The sequence below is a fragment of the Misgurnus anguillicaudatus genome, chromosome 23, assembly GCF_027580225.2.
Source record: "Misgurnus anguillicaudatus chromosome 23, ASM2758022v2, whole genome shotgun sequence".
Lineage (NCBI taxonomy): Eukaryota > Metazoa > Chordata > Actinopteri > Cypriniformes > Cobitidae > Misgurnus > Misgurnus anguillicaudatus.
In genome coordinates this window covers 29,254,954-29,275,080 of record NC_073359.2, presented here as the reverse complement: position 1 = coordinate 29,275,080, position 20,127 = coordinate 29,254,954, and the positions used below count along the sequence as shown (strand labels likewise).

The following is a 20,127-nucleotide window of genomic DNA, read 5'->3' as shown; positions in this document are numbered from 1 at the left end:
GTTGCAAAACACTTAATTTGAACTTTAAAGGCGATTTTATTATTATTTGGATTTTTTGCACCCTCAGATGTCAGATTTTCAAATAGTTGTATTTCGGACAAATATTGTCCTATCCTCACAACTACACACTATGCATCAATGTAAAGCTTATTTATTCAGCTTTCAGATGATGCATAAATCTTAATTTAAAAAAATTTACCTTTATGACAGCAATTCCATGCAAAAGTCAACCTTACCACGAAAACCTTTTTAACCTTATGTTTTTAACCACACTTATACCCTTATGAGGTCTGTGTTTAAGTTTCCAAGTATTTTTTAGTTAGGTAAGCACAGAATTCAGAGTTCATCCCTAATGCTTTTTATCCTTATAAATGCGACATGAAAATTTAAATAAATGTTTTTTAAAGAGCCGTCCCCTCTATTTTTTGAGTTTTATTGGTTTTGGTTTGTGCATTTTAATTCACAAATTCCTACAAAGTATGCTGTTTCCCAAAAACGTGTGTCCTTTTTTGTCACATCCATAACTCATGTATATTTTTCTACATTGGCGGCCGGTGAATTCAAAATATGTGTTTAGAGTGTCATGTGTGTTGCTCGTCTTGTCAAAATATGTATTCCTGCATCATGTGTGAATAGGGCTGGGCAAAAAAATAGATTTTTCGATTAATCATTTTTTTTTTAAAGGTGGTCGATTAAAAATCGATTCCCAGAGAGCAGAATAGATTTTTTCTTTCATATTTACTTCCACAAACATTGAACGTAAGATTAACTTTAATCTAATTACTAGTCTTCTTCACTAGATGTCACCCTCTTTTTTGCCTTGCGTGATGTTACCAAGGAGCGAGAGGTGAGCCTGTCATTCATTCATTCAGTGCTTAAAATGGCGGTTTCAGGTGCTTCATCGACGTTGATGCCACCTTCACATAAAAAGTCAAAGTCGCAAGCAAGACGACAACGTTAGTGTTGTGGCTTTTAATTTTTTTATTAATTACCCACTTGTAAACTGCCGTTCACTATTCTTTTTTTATTAATATAGTATTTGTATTAAATCTATATTCATTGAGTTGAATCGAGTATAAAAACCTACCCGAGAACCGGAATCGAAAATTGAATCGAAAATCGAAATCGAATCGATAGCTTGTGAATCGAAAAATCGAATCGATCAGGAAAATCCGATTCGATACCCAGCCCTATGTGTGAACCTATGTGCATCATGCGTCTTGTCAAAATACATGCCTGCTGCACATACGTCGAAAAAGCTCATCTAAAACAAAAAAACAAATTAAATTTTGACTGAAAATATCAGCTCTATACATTTCTCATAAAAGCACTGAGTCTTGTAGCCTTACTTGAACTTTCTGTACATCAGGCCACCGCAATGACATCTGCACCACTCAAAAACAATTACAGCTCATAAAAGCATTAGTGGGGAGGAAGTGTGGCGATAAAATGAAAAATCCTTTTATATTAATTTCACAGCATGACAAAATTCATTCATCGATTTTGTGACATGGCCCCTTTAATGTCGTTTAATATCCATCACAGAGCTCTGCATTTTATAATTATTATAACTTGTACCAGCTGTGTTATAAAGCGACTAAGCCATGTGAAGAAACCCACAGTTACCGGCACCCATGGGTCACCATCACAAGTGCTCTTAAAGGGATAGTTCTGTCATTATTTAATCACCTTATATGTTGTTACAAACCTGTATAGGTGTCTTTGTTCTGCTGAGCACAAGAGAAGATATTGGGGGCACCAATGACTTCCATAGTAGGAAAAAGTACTGCTGTGGAGGTCAATCTTGCTCAATATCTTTTTTTGTGTTCAGCAGACTAAAGAAATTTATAAAGGTTGGAGATGGGGTCCCATACATTCCCTATCGTCCAAACAAAATGCGAGTCAGTAAGCTACTAATATGCATTGCTGCCTGCAAATTAGCATACATCTTGCTTTACTATCCAATCAGCATGCGACTGTGCATCTTGAACTGAAAGGAGAATTGCGCAATAAACTTTAGATAACATCAGCCGTCTTCATCTTTTTAGGAAAGGACTCCAGTTTCCTCAGGCAACCAGTGGGGTTCGTTTATCTATGAGGATCACGAAAGCATTTCTCAAGTTAAATCATGTAGCAACTGAATAATGATAAACACATGCTTAAATTCTCATTCTGTCCTATAAAGAAAACACCATTGTTTATAAAGTCTGAAGTAAATTTATAGCATGCTGTTAAGCTACATGCAATTCCTCCATATTCATACTGTAGTGCCTTACTGATCCTAATGAAATACATGCACCATGCAAACTTTGTTTACCATTTTCCATAGATTATGAGATTGAATCTGACAATTAATTGGAATTGTAAATTGTTTGCATTCATTTTAAAATGGTTTGAATTGATATCAAGCCAAACACAGATGTTCACAAAGTGCAGTTCGTGTGAAGTTGATCATGATCTCTGAACTCCTGCAGGCGATGCGCAGTAAACACAAAGGGGAGATCTGTCTGCACGCAAATGCAGTTAACCCTTCATATCATTTGAAGAGACAGACATAAATCAACACATGCACTTTAATTTTTTTTATTTAATTTTTATAAACAAGGCTGTATGAAGTTTGTGTATAAACTACTACTCATTCTGCTTCCTTTCTTCATGCAAACCTTTGAATGTTTATTCTCTTGAAGCTAAATTACATCCTATAACACTAAACAGTTAACCTGGTTAACGTTACAGTACTGAAACATATTTCTGTGTGATGTCTCCCTCTTGTGTGCGGTGAATAATATTCTTGCCTGAATTTTTGAAATGCACGAGATCTCACAGAGAAAAACATCAGTAGATTTATTTTTATTGCATTTTAAAATTTGGACAATGTACAATTACAAATAATACTCTGAAACAATAAAGAAAATAAAAAATTGCATGTACAAAATATAAACATCATCTGTATCTTATAAAAAAATAAACATTTTAATTTTTAAATACAATATTTGTATTACCTTCGCATTCTCTTAGAAAACATAATAAGTCAAACATCTTAAAATTCATATTGCTTGCATCAGTTCAGTTTCTCATATAAAAATACATTCATTAAGCCTAATAAACATTTATGCATGGCAGTCCTATATATTTGAGCAATTCATGTGTTCCCCGTACGATCCAAACCTGTGAAACGCTTGCAAAGTTACAGGAACTTGACTGAAATTACTGTATTTTTTTTGCACAACTGTCTCTTTTCCATTCGTTCATTTAACTTCATCGGAGCAGATACATGGGTGTGCACGTGCCAAACAGCAAAACAGCCTTATGCTGACTGCGAGCAATAGGAGGTGCAATTCCTGTGGCAAGGTGTGAAACTTACCTGCCCACCGCAACCTAACCGCTTGACGCAGACAAACAAGATGTGGTGGAGCTGAGGCGCGTCTTCTTGTTTTTCGTTTGTGGAGGTGGGCTGGTGCTCAGATTTCGTACCTTGCTGAAACTGTTTCGCATGCTGCTGTGTCGGCTTCCCGAAGTGCTGGAGGTCTCTTTAGACATGAAGGTCTTGATATCGCACAGACCCGTCTTCAGACAACAACAGCACAGGAGGGAGCAGATGGCTTTCCGCAGCTCCAAGCTGCCGAACGAGTAGATGAACGGGTTCATGGCGGAGTTGAGCACAGCCATGGCGATGACCCAGCCGGGACTGTAGAGCGTGCTGCAACTCCTGGAGTAGCAGAAGAAGTCCACCAACAAGAGGATGAACAGTGGACCCCAACACACCATGAAGACCCCCACGATGGAGATGACAGCCTTGAGGAGACGCAACGAACGCTTATTGCTGCGTAAGGCCACCGTGTCCGTGCTGCTTCGGACGTGACAGTAGATGGCAAAATAGAGAGCACCTATGGTCAGCAGGATGATGAAGAATATGACCAAAGCGAAGAGGATGTAGCTCTTGGAGTATAAGGGGAGAAGCGTAGAGCAGTTTTTTAAGTTGCAAACACAGTTCCAACCCATAAGCGGCAGGAAGCCGATAACAAGAGCCGTGACCCAGCACAGTGCTATCATTATGTAGACCCGATAAATCTTAGTGGTGGTTTTCTGCTGGACGGGCTTCATCATAGTAGCATAGCGCTCCACAGCAATCAAAAGCAAGCTGAAAATAGAAGCTGCGAGCGCTACAAACAAAAGTCCTTCACGGAAGAGCCAAAGAACCGGGCTGAGCTTGAAGGTGCGTTCTCCAGACATGCAGATGTTGACTACGTAGGCGATGCCTGTCAGCAGGTCGCTGAGAGCGATGTTGGCGATGCAGATGAATATCCAGCCGTTACGCGTACGGCCTCGAAAGAGAACGGCCAGCAGCACCATGAGGTTCTCCAGGACGATGAAAATGCTGACGCACAGGAACAAGACGGTGATGATGCCGCTGCTGGACTTGGAGGGTTTTCGATGCTGCAGGCGCCCGGTGAAGTTGTAGTGCTCCAGTATGAGATTGTAGCTGACGTTCCAGTTGTAGATGTCTGGGCAGGAAGAGTCAGAGGAATGCCTGAAATCCATGGTGCGAGGAATCGGGTGCTCAGTGTAATCTCACTACGGTTGACACGGACTTTGAAGCAATCAAACTCCAACTCCAAGATCAGTCACCTTTACTGGAGATTCTTGGGCTCACTGAATACCCTGTGAGACATTTAAAAGTGTTAATTTATAAGATCCTGTTAACATTAACGTTTGTCCACGAACTGCCTAAACAGTCCCATCACCAATTTATTTAAGGCACAAATAAATTATACCACCACATGAATCAGCAAGAAGGATTTTTAATATAAAAGTTGCGTTGTTATTACAGATGCAGACATCTAACCGAACCATTTTGGATTAATTTTGGCCATTGCTCTTTTCCTAAAAAGACTCGGTGCATACGGATTAAATACATTTCTAATGTGTATGCTGAAATTGAACCCATGAACTATGCATTGCCAACACAATGTTTCGCCAGATTAGTTGATCTACAGGATTTAAAGTGACTTCTGCATTTATTAAGGGACTGACCCGGTTTACTACACTTACTGAAGCGCATAGTGTTGACATCTCATGAATTGACTCTTGCGCTATTTGAACTTGAAACCTGTTGGTTACTACCTCAGATCTTTGACTGCTAGGTTGCATAACCGTCCCCCAAAATACAGAATAATAAAAAAATCAAATTATAAATTTACAAAAAATTACTTTAAATAGTAAATTGCGCAAGCTTGTTGATTTTATCATGCCACGTGCAAATTTAAATACCCAGTTTCACTACTGCTCTTGCGGTTGAAGGGTGTTTAACTGTGGTATGTTTAAAGGGCTACACATAACCGTGCACAAAATACTAGCACAATAAAAAAATAATTTGCTTAATATAATTGCAAGTAATTATAATGTTGACAAAATAAAAGTCTTTTGAAAAGTTCTATGAACACAATTTTTTCTTTTAATTAAAATACTGCTTAAATGATTATTATATATAAAAATACTGGTAGATACTGTAAATAATATATATATTTTTAAATTATAAAAGTGTTTGTAATATAAAAGTAATCTGGTGTTTGCGTGCATTAACTCACCTCTTAAAAGTGATGGTGGTGTAACTGGTTTTGAGCCATGCCCTGATGCAAAAAGCTTGAGTACTGGGTCTCTTGCCTATTATATACCCTGTAGTAAGAAGGAAGTTAGCTTTCTTTTCTTGACACACCCAGCGGAGAAAGCAATTTTCTCAATTTCCAAAAATGCATAATTGTGACATCTTCCCAAAATGTGTACAAATGGACTGCCATGTGTGGCACGTGCAATGCAATTTGGTATTAAATATCATATTTAGCAGCGAAGATCCGTAAAAATTTTAGCTTTGCCATGAAAACATGAAATTATTACAACAATTTAATGCATTACAAAAATACATACATACATAAATAATGCATTCATCTCGTTAAACATTATTGTTAAATATTTTAAAATTGTATAAAAAAATGCAAAACTGAGATTTATAAATAAAACTAATAAAAAAGATCCCAAAAAGTTGACATCAGTAAGGAAGATTTTTTTTGTGTGTGTTTCACAGTCAGTTTGTACTAGGCACATGTTGCAGTAAAGACCTGTTGTAAGAGTCTTTTAAATGTCTTACGCTGCATCAACGCTCTTACAACAGCTTTTCTCCGAATCTCGTCAGCAAACAGGAAACCCTGATGACCTAGTAATAGTATTAGGGGACCCCTCCCTTAAACTGTTTTCACTTCACCTCCTCAACCAGCTGGTTAAAAACACACATATGCACACAAATCAAAACTGTATAATCATCTGCAAAACTTTCCCTGATTGTCGTGAGAAACAACTGAGTTGTGCATGAATAACTTTTATGTGTAAGGAGTGAAAACTACCTGATTTGGTCTTTTTTGATATGCATCATTTATTTCTACACTTTAGGGTGATTTAGCATATAAGAATATATACACAACATGCAAAACTCAACTGTTGACTGTTGATTATTAATAAATGAAATGTATCTTTTGTTTTGCAATAAAATTTCTATAAGAATAGATGTACATAGTTTATGTGTTTATGTGTTTGTTGGGGTGAGATAAAGGAGGGGGACTTCTGAAACTACCACGTCCTGTGTAAGTAGTTACACCCTAACAGCTGCTAACGCCCTCCTGTCAATACGCGCGCCGCACCAAGAATAAAAAAGTGAGAAAGCCACTAAACAACCAAAAGTGTGTCACAATTAAATGTGATAGGGAAAACACAGATGCATGAAGAAAAGTAAAGATAATTGTATTTTGCATTTTAGCATTATTTGTGTGATGTTTTGTTATCCATGCAATTTAAACAATTTAAAATCTCAAGTTTCCAAATACTTTGGTCTGTTGTGTGCACCCCACAGAAAAGGATTTATTTGTTTGTTTCACCTGAAAAAATATAAGTGCATGAATCAAAGCTTTACAATTTGACGTTGGATGCAAAATCAAAGAAGAATATACACCAAAGAGTCTGAAATACGTATAGCACTGATCAGATAGCAGATAACAATTATTTTTAATATGAGCTGATGCATACATTGTCCACGTAGATGAATGTATCTTTATCAAATACTTTAAAACACTGATTCTCAGTTGATGGGTCACCAGAATGCAAAGGTGGAGTTTGGGGGGCACTGCCCCCCAGACCAGATCCATTTATGATTTTGTCTGAGCTATTAATAAAATAAAAAAATAAGATTTTATATTTTACTTGTCTACTCTTGATATTTTAATAGGTAGACTGACTAACTTAAGGCTAAAACAGTTTTCATTGATTTAAATCATATTTTGAAAAACCACGAGCCCGCACTCTCTCGCTATTCTCAAAGTATTGCAGTACCCTTGTTTGCCGATAGGTGCCCTTTAAGCACAAACGTGAACGGGACAACAGGAGAAAGTGCTGAATACAAAAATAAATTATGTACACATTTCTAACTCTAATCCGGGCTTCATGAAAGAAATCCAAAATTATTTGAATGTACTTTAAATATCTACTAATAAGAAAGCTGTAAGAACTTTTAGGATTTGCATCTCTTTATCTGATCATGTTCAGATGATGGCCCTTCCTTTCTTTTTATTTTATGTATTTTATTTTTGTGTTATGTCTTCTTGTTTATGTGGTTGTAACTATGATGTATGTTTACTATTTTGTATGTATAAAAATAACTATGATCATATATGGTTATGATAACAAAGGTAACAACTTCTAAATCACTTCCCATGTAATTTAATTTTGACGTCCATAAAATTTAGAATCTGTACTATCAGTCAGATTAAAATTAAATAAAATTTTGTTTACAGTAATGCAGTTTTCTGTATTGAAATGAGTTACAAATGGTCCAGCTCGTCTTTACACTGACACCTTTTGGCAAGTTATTGTAATTACAACAGATTTTTTTTCAGACAAGCTGTACTGCTGATATTTTACCACAAGGCTTTGCTCATTGCTCACCTTTACAAGACACTCGTTGTATTCTCCATGAAACTAAACTGATTAAAGACTGGCATATATGTACGATGTCTAATGTATATTTAATAATAGGAAATACAGTATAACAAGAATTTACACATAATTGTTTATATATTAAAACTTATGTCAGCACAGAACTGAAAATTGACCAACAGTTTCTACAACCATAACAATAATAACATCACCAACCCTATAATATTTATTTATTTATCTTTTTGACAAATAAGTGCATTCATTTTAGCATAAATAATTTAATAAACAAATCCAGTAATGAATGAATGAATGGATAAATGAATGAATGAATGAATGAAAATAAAAGTAGACTAATTCTAGGTAATTGAAAAGGTAATTGTAGAAATAAATTCAAGCCAAATAATGAATTGGGCCTTTTTATGACAAAAATGTGTATGTGTGCATGAGTAATTAGCAGTTATTTTTACCTTTAATTAAACTTTTTTTTTTACTATTTTTTATTTATATTTTTGTCAGTTAACTTAAAAAAATAAATCATTTATAAAACTATTTATAAATGTAATATATATTAGCAAAATATATATTTAATATTAAGTTAAAAAAATATTTTTTTACAAATTTTTATTTATATTTTTGTGAATTTACGTCCTCTGTTTATAACTTTAACACTAAATAGTGTAAATAAGTCAAATTAGCTTTCCTGTAGATCATTTGGTAAAGCATTGCGTTAGCAACAAACATGTACCAAGGAGGATTAGGGTCAAGATAAAATAAAAAATAAAAACATTATAATGCGAGATTTAACTAGTAGTTTTTTTTATTTATATTTTTTTTTAGAAAAAAAGTCAAAATAAGTACAGTTACGGGAATAATGTCGTAATATTGCGAGAATAAAGTCAATATAGTGGTAAAAAGGCGAAATATTTCGAGAATAAAGTCAATATTACGACTTTATTCTCTTTAAATTGTCTTTATGCTCGTTATATTGACTTTATTCTCGAAATATTACAACTATATTTTCGTTATATTGAATTTATTCTTGAAATATTACGACTTTATTATCGTTATATTGACTTTATTTACGAAATATTAAGACTTTTAACTCGTAATTTTATTTATTTGACTTTTTTAAATCTAAAAATACTAGTAAAATCTCGCATTATAATGACTTTAATCTCGAGTTGATTCTTGGCCCTAATCCTCATTCGTACCATCATTATAAATACTAATAAAAATAGAATGTACTGTAAGTCATTTTGGATAAAAGCATCTGCCAAATATATGCACGTTATGTGTAAAGATAACCTTAAAAATGTTAATAACAATAAATGCAAAAAAAATAAAAAAAATAAAGGAAGGCAATAACTGTACGCAATGTAACAATTTTTAATTGCACAGTAAACAAAAAATTGTAAACCTTTAAAACAGTAAAAAAAAGTATGTATAACTCAAGACTCGTGCAGTGGTGGCTGCAGTTCGCGCGGGGTCGCAGTTGAGCGCGTGCACTACAGACTTCACAGTTTTACCCCCCAGCGCGTGTGTTTGTGAAGATCAACGACACAAAAGCTCATAGATCTCAAACACAGTGTCCTCTCCGGACTCATATATGTGTGTTGTGTTTTCAAAGAGCTCTCTGGGGTGGAAATAAATCAATCTGGATGAGGTTTACGAAGCGTTAACCGGACCTAACGTTACTGGATTCACGTACACACGCGACCCATCCGCGTTTATTCACTTCGTACAGATGAGACGCTTCATTTTAAACGACAAACACACACACGGGTAAGTTTACTAACTGTTTTTCTGTGTTTACATTGTGTTTATTTCAGTCTCTGACTAAAGTAAATATCCGCGTTCGCCAAACTTGACGGACGGTTGGCTGGAAGTGAAAAGGCTTTTGTTTCCCCACACAACATTTCTGAATCGAAAACCTTAAATATAATCGCGAAAATATGTCAGGTTTGCGAGAAATAACTTAAAGTAACATTAGTGAAGAAAAGAATGTCGATGGCGGTGAGAATAATACAAATCAAACGAACTTCCCGGATTGAGCTTTTGTTCAGTGATACAATGTATCCGGCTACAGTGTTTTACTTTTTATCTTTAACTTCCCGCCATGTTCTATTTTTAAACTCTGATCTAAATCTGACATTTACTCTTTATGTTCGTCTTTGATGATAGATCGTGGCACGATATGGGCTTTATAAATCTACTAAATGAATATAAACCATCATAATATGTTGAAACCTCCTACTTGTTGCATTGGGCTTGGTTGCATTATAATGTGTCACAGTTCTCACCCACCCATAGGATGTTAGCAATTTTGTGAAACTAGTTGTCACAAAGTTTTGCATATAGAGTCATAACACAGTGTATAGCCATGTAATTTATCATCATCATCATCATCATCTGTGGAAAACCAATGGGAATGGTGGTCGCTTTTTCCTCCTCCTGTCTGTGTCTGCTGTCTGTACAGGGCAGAGGTGGAAAAAACATCATCATCATCATCACCAAAAAAGAGAAACTGGACAGGAAGCTAGAGGAGAGATTTTTCGGCTCGTGATGTGTTTTTGTTGGAAATGTATCACGTTGGTGTAGTCTGCTATAGATTTGTGAACTCTATTTCGCCTCGTTTAACATTGAACACCCAGAAATTTAGAGCCAAGCAATATTTAAAGTCAATATTTGTTTGTTTATTCATTTATTTAGTTGTATACGTTTTTGTTGTCGCCCTGCCTCTAAAACGGCCTTCTGGTGACGTCACGTAGGTAGCACAAGCGAGTAGAAGAGCCGATTAATTAATAGTCGCTAATATTGAAACGTGCATGTTTGTTGACTAAAAAGTCGTCTAATTGTTTCACAACAATTGAGGTTGGATGGTTTATGTTGCATTCTGCACTGTTCCTAAATGTAAAGTTGCGATTGTCAAAATATTTAAACGAAGTTTTTGGCATGTAGTTGCTCATGTAAAGCACTTAAGCGCGATTTATAGTCGATTCTGCGCTGTAGCTATGCCGTAACCTCTTCGAAGGCTATACATAGCTCTTGGACGGCCGTATGAGCACTTTTATCCAAAGTTGAATCTCTTTCAACTCTCGACGCTCAGTGACGAGCGCCGGTTTTCAGCGCAGAAAAAACGCTAGCTGCTGGCTTATTTGAAAAACGCAGAGCTTCCGGCGTATTTGAAAAACGCAGAGCTTCCATTGGAAACAATTGAAAACATGCGCCGGCCGTGGGTGTAAAAGCTTTGGTGTTCACGCCCCCTTACTGGCCAAGCACCTTTTTCGGGTGTTTTACTGCTACTCTGGGTTACACTCATGGATACTGCCTACTAGCGGTCTGCATGTGTAAGTGCATGTCGACGCGGACGATAACGCAGAAGTATGAATGAAACCGGCGCGTAGCCTAGCCTACGAACTTACGCAGAACTATAATGAGCCGTTGAGTAGTTCATAAAAGTAAGTAGTTATGCACAGACACATCTATTGGATTTTGTGTTACTCTTATTACACCAACAGACAGAAATTTTAAGGAGTCTTTCACAACTGACTACAAATTCATATCGGCTCTGTTCAATGCCTCCCGCAACGCTAATTTTCTTGTTTAATATGACTTTTCATTGGAAAATATGGCACATTATGGAAGTGTGATGGGTTATAATTGTTTCGTGTTGACTTGATTTGGGAAACGAATGACTCCTTAGCAGGAACTTCAGTGAGTCCTTAAGAGGAAGTTCATATTTGCTGATGAATGTCGATGTAGTCATAGAGTATTCATGTTGGTTAGACGGTTGGCTTTTTCCCTACACTCCCTCTGTCTCGCCCTGTCTCTCTCTTTCTCTCTCACTCACTTTCTTATTCTTTGTTTTAAAGAGTTATTGAGAGGTTGAGAGAGCTACCAACAAAGCTTTTGTTGTTGTTACATCTGAAAGGCACCATATGTGGATAGGATGGCATTGAAATAGCACCAATGGAATTAGAACTGAATGAAATAGCTTCAACATTTGATCACATTTTTATATGTATGTGTTTATTTTAAACATTCAATATTTCATTAAAAATACAGAAGGGGTTGCAGTTAACAGTTTGAACTGATTACTGGACAGAAATTGATATTGACAAGCAGCATATGGTACAGATTGTATCTCCGGCGTAAGGTTTACAAAGTAGCTACCTTCCTCTCGAAAAATCTGCAGGCTGTGCAGATTGCATTGGAATGCTTCCCTAATTCGGTAAAACATCCATCATCTGGTTTACTGTGGTAAAGACGGCTCTTTAATTCAGACATGCACCAAAGTAAGCTAACAGCAATGCATAATAGGAGTGTCTTTTTTGGAGGGTGAGGAAAGATAAAAGATACTTTAGCATCAAGGAGTCGCCGAGTTGTGCGGTGTGTGGATTGGAGATGACGCACGCATGTCATGTGGACGGAAAACGTTTAAGACGCGCTTGTAAGTGAAGGGATCAGGCGGTTTTCTAGGCCCGTCTTGTTGGCAGTTTCTGCGCTTCCAATGCACTCCAAGTTTATAAATAACTTTAATTACAGAGCCCGTGAAGAAACGACTTTGAGATGGTTTGACACGCATTCGCTCGCTGTTTTCCATCAACCCCTCTTCTAGCGAGGCTAAACAACATTGCCCTGAAATTGTTCTGTTGTTTTGGTCATTAGGTGATGGCAAGTTGTTTTAGTGTAGTGCAATAATGGAATATTTATTGACTGCTCATCAGTCATCACCAGTGTACTCGCTCATACTGTCCAAAAGATAAATGGCACTCTTCTTTTGTGCTACTGTCGGGATAAAGAACAAAGAGCAGAGGTCAACGGGTCAGTAATGGCAGGGTTTTGATGTTCACCCACTCACAGTTGTGGACTCCATTGATCTCATACAGGATGTGTCCTGTCTGAAGTGGAAAGTGGACGTGATGGTTTGAGTGCCCGTGACTTCATAAACCCCCCCCCCCCATCCATCCCCAACCATTACCAGAGACTGAGGTCATTAACTGTGGCTGTTAACGTCTGCGCAGCTGTGAGATTGCTACAGTGTTGATTTTTGATGCCGGTTGTTTAGTTGATGTGCAAACATTGCTCCGTCCAACCATTCATTTGATGTAAATATGACGTCTGAGATTTTTAGACTCTGCAAGACAGCTGCGGGAGTCTAATGAAAACTGGCTTAACGTTCGGGTCGTATTTTACCCTGAAACCAAAAGATACATTTTTGCAAAGATTGCTGTGACCTTATTTTCATGACAAAGAAACCCCATAATTCTCAGCAGACTAGCTAAATTTAAAAAGTATTTCTCATTATAGTGAATACTTTTATCATTTATACTTTTTAAAAGGATAGGGCTACACTATATGCAATAACTTACTTTATAATGCGATTTACAATGCAGTAAAATATTAAAATGTATTTAAAAATGGCAAACATACACTTTTACATTATTTCTTTGAAAAGCCAATCAAAACTCACTCAGTCTCTGCAATGACCTAAAACTTTGACTATACATAACTTTTTGAAGTATTAACATTTCCAGCATTTATGATGTTTTAATGTATCTTGCAGCCCTAAAATAAATAAAAAACATGATTATTACAGTAAGATCTCTTGACAGAAATGCAATATAGTATACAAAACAAAATTATTAGCAGTGTATGTTTTTATTACCTTAGAATGAGACGTTTTTATATACATACATCGAGGGTCCCCTTATGGCGCTTTTCCATTGCATGGTGCCCCGCGGTTTGGTTTGGTTTGGGTGGGTCAGCTTACTTTTGGGAGCTTTTCCGTTGGGTGCAGTACGTAGTACCCGATACTTTTTTCGTACCACCTCGGTTGGGGTTCCGAGCGACCCGAGCTGATACCATACGTGACGCGAAAACACAGTAGATCACTGATTGGTCAATCGATACAAGTGTCATCGCTATAATGTAAATATTAGCTTTACCTTTAGTGCTAGCTTGCGCTGTTTCGAGGAAAAATTTTGTCATCTCTGCTCTGCTATAAGTTCCCAAACTCCCTTTTAGCGATGAAAAACATCCACAGGTTGAGAATCAGGGACACCATAACAGTTTTTTCCAAACTTGCAGTTTGTGACAGAACATTCGCGACGAGCACGTCAGTATTATATGCTTAAATGCAACTTCAATGAGGCTCAGCGAAGCGCCGTCGACTACTGACGCCACGGGTGTTTAAACCGAAACTGTCAAGAGATATAGAGGTAACCTTGGTGATAAACGCGATGTGCAAACATCTATTTGTGGTGGCCAATTTTAATTTTGTGGCGAACTGATAAATAAATAAATAAATTAATGGGAATGTACAAGGACGCTCTCACTTGTATGATGTCACAGCAGTATGCAGCGCAAATATAACGACACGCCTATAATCCCTCCCTCTGAAAGTGATACTAAACTCCATGGAAAAGCTAACCACGCCAAAGTGAGGTGAGCTGACCCGACCCAAACTAAACTGTGGGGTACTATGCAATGGAAAAGCGCCATTACATGGAAGTCACCATTTTGTGCTGCCATGCTTCTACAGAAGCCCTTAAGGGACAAACTTTTTTATTAAGTTGTCTCGACAATGACATGTTTGTCCTGTGGCAGCTACCATGCGTTTCTGTGAACGGTGGACTGAGCAATTCACAATCCCACTGTTAGATGCAGCTGAAATTTACACATTGCACCTTTAAAACAACTGGTTTTGCAAGTAAATTCAATCTACTATTTAAAGTTTTGGCTTGTGATAAGTTGACATAACTTATAAAATTAAATTGAAATTGTTTAAAGCGCACCAATGATTCACATTTTTACATTTCCTTTGGTGAGAAGTGTGTATTAGTACATGTTAACGGTATGCAAAAGGTACAAACCCCAAAGTAAACGATTAAGTTATCGTCTATCACGTAAATCTCTTTTCTTGGACTACAACAAACACACAGATTGTAGGCAACAGTTTACTTCCTGGGACTGGTGATGTAGACAAGACCGAGATTATCATAATTCCTCCCGCTCCAGACTCACAGCCTGTAAGTTAACTCCTGTTAGCATTGCATTGCGCCCAATTTTTTTTAAACATGGTAAGGACCAATCACAAAGTACAGATTAGCTGGCCAATCAGGGACACAGAGCTTTTCAAATTCGTGCGTTTCAGGAAGATAGTGAAATTTGGAGCTACATTTTTAACCATAAACTACGCAAACACATTGTATTATAACAAATACACAAAATAACGTCGTTTTTAGCAATGAAATAGGTGCTCTTTAACTTAATTTTTCCCAACTTAGACTCCCAAGTTTACAGTCATAAGCCATTTTTGAATGAGAATTTTAATGCTGTGAGATGATGAACAAGAGCTCCAGAAACATTTCATCACGGCTGGAGCTGTAACATCAGGAGTTTTAGGAGGGACGCAGTTAATATCTTCAAGATGTTTTCTCAATGGATATGATGTTGCTTCTGTCTAACAAGCTTTAAATGCTATTTTGGATGAAAGCAGCCTTGGTTCGGGTGTAAAACACAGTCATGTTTCCATTTATTTCTGTAAATTCAACAGGGTTCCCAAACACCAAAGATACGTAATGAGATACAGGATTAAGCTCCCATTTGGTTTCAAAGCAATGAAAACTTGTTAAACTTCTCAAACCTCCATTCTTTTGTGCTTCTCCCAACAATGCCCCCACGTTAACCAAACCAGAGTTGTTTTAATCCATTACTAGGAATTGGGTTCAGGTTTGGTTTTGTCACAGATGGGTCATGTGCCCTGTGTCCTGCTGAGCAATCTACTGATGACCCGGGCTGAAAAACGCTTCTGCTTTTCTTTTGCCTTTAAAGATACCGTGGCACTTACCCAGAGATTCAACTTCTGTTTTTTTACTCCAATGATGAAACCATTTTGTCCTTTATGAAACACAAAATCATAATGATCATAGCTGTGCAAAAAGTCCCTGTAAATGTATCATAACCGCATCGTTGTCCGTAGCGCTTTAAGTCTTTTGAGAAGTAGAAGTGTTATGTTTAATATTTTTGAGCACGGTTGCTACGAACAGTCCTTGTATTAAAAAATAGCTGCGTAAAAATGCAGATTTCTCAAAGATGGTTCATGAAATTATGGTGATCAAATAATGACAGAATTTAAATTTTTTGTGAACTGTTTCTTTAACTTCCTCTCTCTTTAATCTCCATGGTGCTTTTGAAACATAATTGCCAATTCCCTCTGGACAATCGTGACCTTTAGGATTAGAAATGTAAGCTTATCCCTGTTTGACGTAATGCCGTTCTGTATGGAGAGAGAGAGACCGTATATGTGACCACTTACGTTAACTAGCTGCACATTTCCAAGTGGTGTTTGAAACATTTGCCCATGTTTTTTCAGGCATGCACAGGAGACCGTTTGCATGCAAATGTTTCAGAGCGAGCCTGTCGTCCGGTCACAAATATTGCAGGCATCTTGCAGTGATTTGGTGAAATTCGAAACAGTCAGGAAATCTGAACGCATGCATGTTTTTAATAAATCTCCATTATCCAATAAACGGATATCTAAAACACTAAGACTTACTTTTAGCATCCATTGTTTTTTTAAGTTTTTACATTTATCCAAAGTGACTCGTAGTGCATTACAAGCTTTACATTTTATCAGTATATCAGCGTTCCTCGTGTTTCAACATTTTGCGCTGCTAATGCAATGCTCATCTATTGAGCTACAATAATATGAGCATGTATATTGAACACAGACTCAAAGTGTTATTGATGTTTTGCTCTCTACTATAGATATATTTAAGTGACAGCAGGCATTCGTACAGTCCACCCTGACTAGACAGTGTTTGTTCATCTGATGGGGCGAGTAGGGGTAGGAGGTCTCTGGATGTTGAAACTAAAGCCGAAGCACATCTGTGACCGCCGTTTAGATTGACGTCCCGCTGTGAAAACCCCTGACAGCGTTTTATTGAGCACAGGCTGGTATTTACATTGACTTACTGTTTCTTCTTCATAATGGCACCAATGGTAGTTTGAACTTCCTCTCATGAAACTGGAAATGATGGCTAGGGAACTTCTCTTCTGAATGCTTTATGCTGTATTTAACTTTTAGTGTCTTGAAAGGTTGTAACTTGGAGACACATCTTTTAACATTTGTTCATCCTTGTGTTTCTGTGGCTTAATAGGTAGAGTATTGCGTTAACAAAGAGGTTATGGGTTTAATCCCAATATACAAGAGTGAATGCACTTTAAGTTGTTTTGTGTCTAATGCATGAATGCAATCTCTGTTAATTGTTTAATAAATGGTTATTTTACAGTAAAGTGGTTTTCAAAAAGGGTATAATACCAAGAACATAAAAAAGACAAATTAAAGGTGCAGTGTGTAATTTTTAGAAGAATCTCTTGACAGAAATGCGAAATAATATACTAGTATTGTCAAAAATATTGATATTTCGATACATATCGATGCTGAACTTTAAAATAATTCCAATACTCGTGTCCCGCGGAATCGATACTCTGAGACGAGCTGTGCGTTGTTTATACCTTGAATGCCATTGCTCTAATTTATTTTTTATATTTTGATATATTTCATTTGCTTAAATGTTTAATATATCTACTGTTCATATGTTCATTTATTAGTGTGTTATATGATTAGAATGTTGTCCCGTTTTTAAAATAAAGGACAGCAGTGAGATTTGAGAGTGTTTCTCCCTTTTCAGGAAAAAGTATCAAAAAAAGTATCGCAATCAAATTTCTTGACATGGTATCGGTACCAGAATTTTTTTCTTTTTTCTTTTGGTATCGTGACAACACTATAATATACAAAACTATATTGTCAGGGGTGTATAAAGGCCTTTTTATAATGAACCGTTATGTTTTTATTACCTTAGAATGAGACGTCCCCTTTCACTGAAGTCGCGTTTTTGTGCCGTCATGTTTCTACAGATCCCTTAACGGACAAACTTTTTTTACTAAATTGTCTCCGGCGATGACATGTTTGTCCGGTGGCGGCTACCGTAGCTTCTCTATGTGTTTCAAAAGCGAGGGGTGATCAGTGAACTGAGCCATTGGTTGCAATTTGCAACCTTACTAGATTCCGCTAAAATTTACACACTGCCCCTTTAAGAATTTATATTATGCAGAAAAAATGTAGCCAATTTTTTTAGAAGCGCTTTTTTACGTACAAGTTCCCACAAACCCTCTCATGCGAGGAATAGCACGCAATGCGCATGTTAATGGGAAACTTTGACGATAATAATAATAATAATAACCATCTCCAACTATCTTCATTAAAGCCCACTATTACCGATATGTTTGACGATCGTCTATGCACAATACTATTGTCTATCGGCACAACCCTAGCGCGCACTTCTGATGACGAAAATTGCATCACGCGCACTGTACGCATACCCTTGCAAACTTGTAATAATAATGGGACTATACTTTCAGCTTCATACTAATATTGCAATGTTATAAGCTTATAATGGTAGATAAGTAACTAAACATTAAATTGAAAGCTTTAAAAGTGTTTTATGAATGTGCAAAGATCCACCGGTGTACAATAACGGAAGTATCGTCCACAGGGAACCCCTTGCGGTGTGGAGGTTTGTGTTTCCTCTCCTTGCGTCTGCTAGAAGAGTTTCTAAATGGAGGTGATTTTTAAACAAAAGCGCCGTTTTTGTTTCAGCTACACATTCCAGTCGAACGGCCCTCTTGTTCACAGATGCATCTGGACTGCATATTGAAACCTGCGAGTGATTTACCTCAGGGTTTTCTTCCTCCCGTGGGAGCCTGCATCTCATTGTGAGGGATGTGTTGAAGGAGATCTCGATGGTGCTGCGCTTTTTTACGTTGAAACATGAGGCACTGGCTCCGCTTGGTCCAAACTGAAATTACTGAGAAATCGTTCCCCTCGGCCAACCCCCCTCGCAAAAAAGTATTGCGAGAGACTTTGGAGATTTCGCTGGGAAAACATTGGTGCAAGTAATCTCAATGAAGAGTGATGGTTTTGATAGCCCACCAGTGATTTTGTTTTGGCAGTTTATTGGGTCTTCTTGCACCATGCCAATGAACTCATGTCATTTAGCTTACATTAGACAACTTTACACCATTTTCTATTTGTGTGTGTGTTTCTTTCAAGCTTTTTCTCTTCAAGTCAACTCTACTGCTCATGTAAAGATTTGATATGTGTCATCTTCAGGCAAAATGTTATATGAATTTGGATAAATGCATAAATGTAAATGTTTCATGAAGTTTACTGCTCATTCAAGCAGTACACTAGGTTTTTGTTGGTGCACCTTGTCTGGTCCACCTCTGCCTTTACCTCAGAAGTGTTCGACTTGCATGAGTTTGTGTTGGATCCTCAAACTCGGTCCTTTGTTTTCTGTATTGAAGAGTTAACCTGGCTTGTCTCAATGTCTTCCCGCTCGTAATGAACTGTAATGATGACTCTGTCTTTGTGGTCCGAGACTTTCTGCCTGTCTTAAAATGTTATTGATTGTGGTTATGGTCAGCAGCCAGGTTCAGAGACTGGCCTACTTTCACGAATATCTCCTTATTGGGGAGCCATGCCAAGGTTCAACATCTTAGTCATTATGGTTTGCGTATGCCAACAAATATGGATATTGTTAATATTTTTAGCATGAAGAAAAACAACATGAATCGCAAAAACAGTCAAACCGTCTGCAATTGCTCAAACTGATGCCGGGTTGTCAGGATGCTCAGAGCAATGATTTGTTTATGCCCGTGTGGACGGACCATCAAACCATCAAAATAATGGACTTTTTTAAATTTTAAAAAGCTAAGAGGGTAAGATTTGGATCTGGACTTGGTAACTTCAGGAAATAAATCCTCAGTGAACAAGCGTCATAGTGTTTCATGTGATTTGTTGTTTTGTGCCAAACCTAAATCCTGTAATCGGTTAACGGTGGTGGAAACTCTTTCTAACTTATTCTAAAATAAAAAAATCATGCTATAAATCGCATATCTTACAAAGGTCGAAAATATCAAGGGCAAGCAGACAGGTGTTACTTGTGTTCATATATTTAGCCGTTGTGTGGTTGTCGACGTGGTGTTTTTTCTTCCTTAATTCCTCTTTCCTTGTGGAGCGTAAAAAGCACATGATTACATTCTTTATCTTTCAAATTGCAAGGGATGCAGTTGCCACGT

The 20,127-nt window shown here is 37.1% G+C and overlaps 2 protein-coding genes across 17 annotated transcripts in view; one reads left to right on the top strand and one right to left on the bottom strand.

The window, feature by feature from the left end:
* Positions 1–2,834: 2,834 nt before the first annotated feature.
* s1pr4 (sphingosine-1-phosphate receptor 4) lies at positions 2,835–5,685 on the bottom strand. Its single transcript, XM_055218324.2, has 2 exons — positions 5,589–5,685; positions 2,835–4,662 (listed from the first exon to the last, which is right to left on the bottom strand). Exon 2 carries the CDS (start codon positions 4,540–4,542, stop codon positions 3,379–3,381), a length of 1,164 nt encoding a protein of 387 aa, XP_055074299.2. The 5' UTR covers positions 4,543–4,662; positions 5,589–5,685; the 3' UTR covers positions 2,835–3,378.
* A 3,767-nt stretch (positions 5,686–9,452) lies between these two features.
* LOC129452723 (myosin IXB) overlaps positions 9,453–20,127 on the top strand; it is a 55,277-nt gene continuing 44,602 nt past the window's right edge. For 15 of the 16 annotated variants that reach the window (XR_008647224.2, XM_055216735.2, XM_055216732.2 and 12 more), the window contains exon 1: positions 9,453–9,762. The gene's annotated coding sequence lies outside the window, so the exon portion shown is untranslated. The remainder of the gene's footprint in view (positions 9,763–20,127) is intronic. The other variant, XM_055216734.2, reaches the window with a different exon arrangement.

Excerpts from the sequence above, each read along its gene's own strand:
- s1pr4 (XM_055218324.2), bottom strand. The coding sequence starts at position 4,542 with ATGGATTTCAGGCATTCCTCTGACTCTTCCTGCCCAGACATCTACAAC.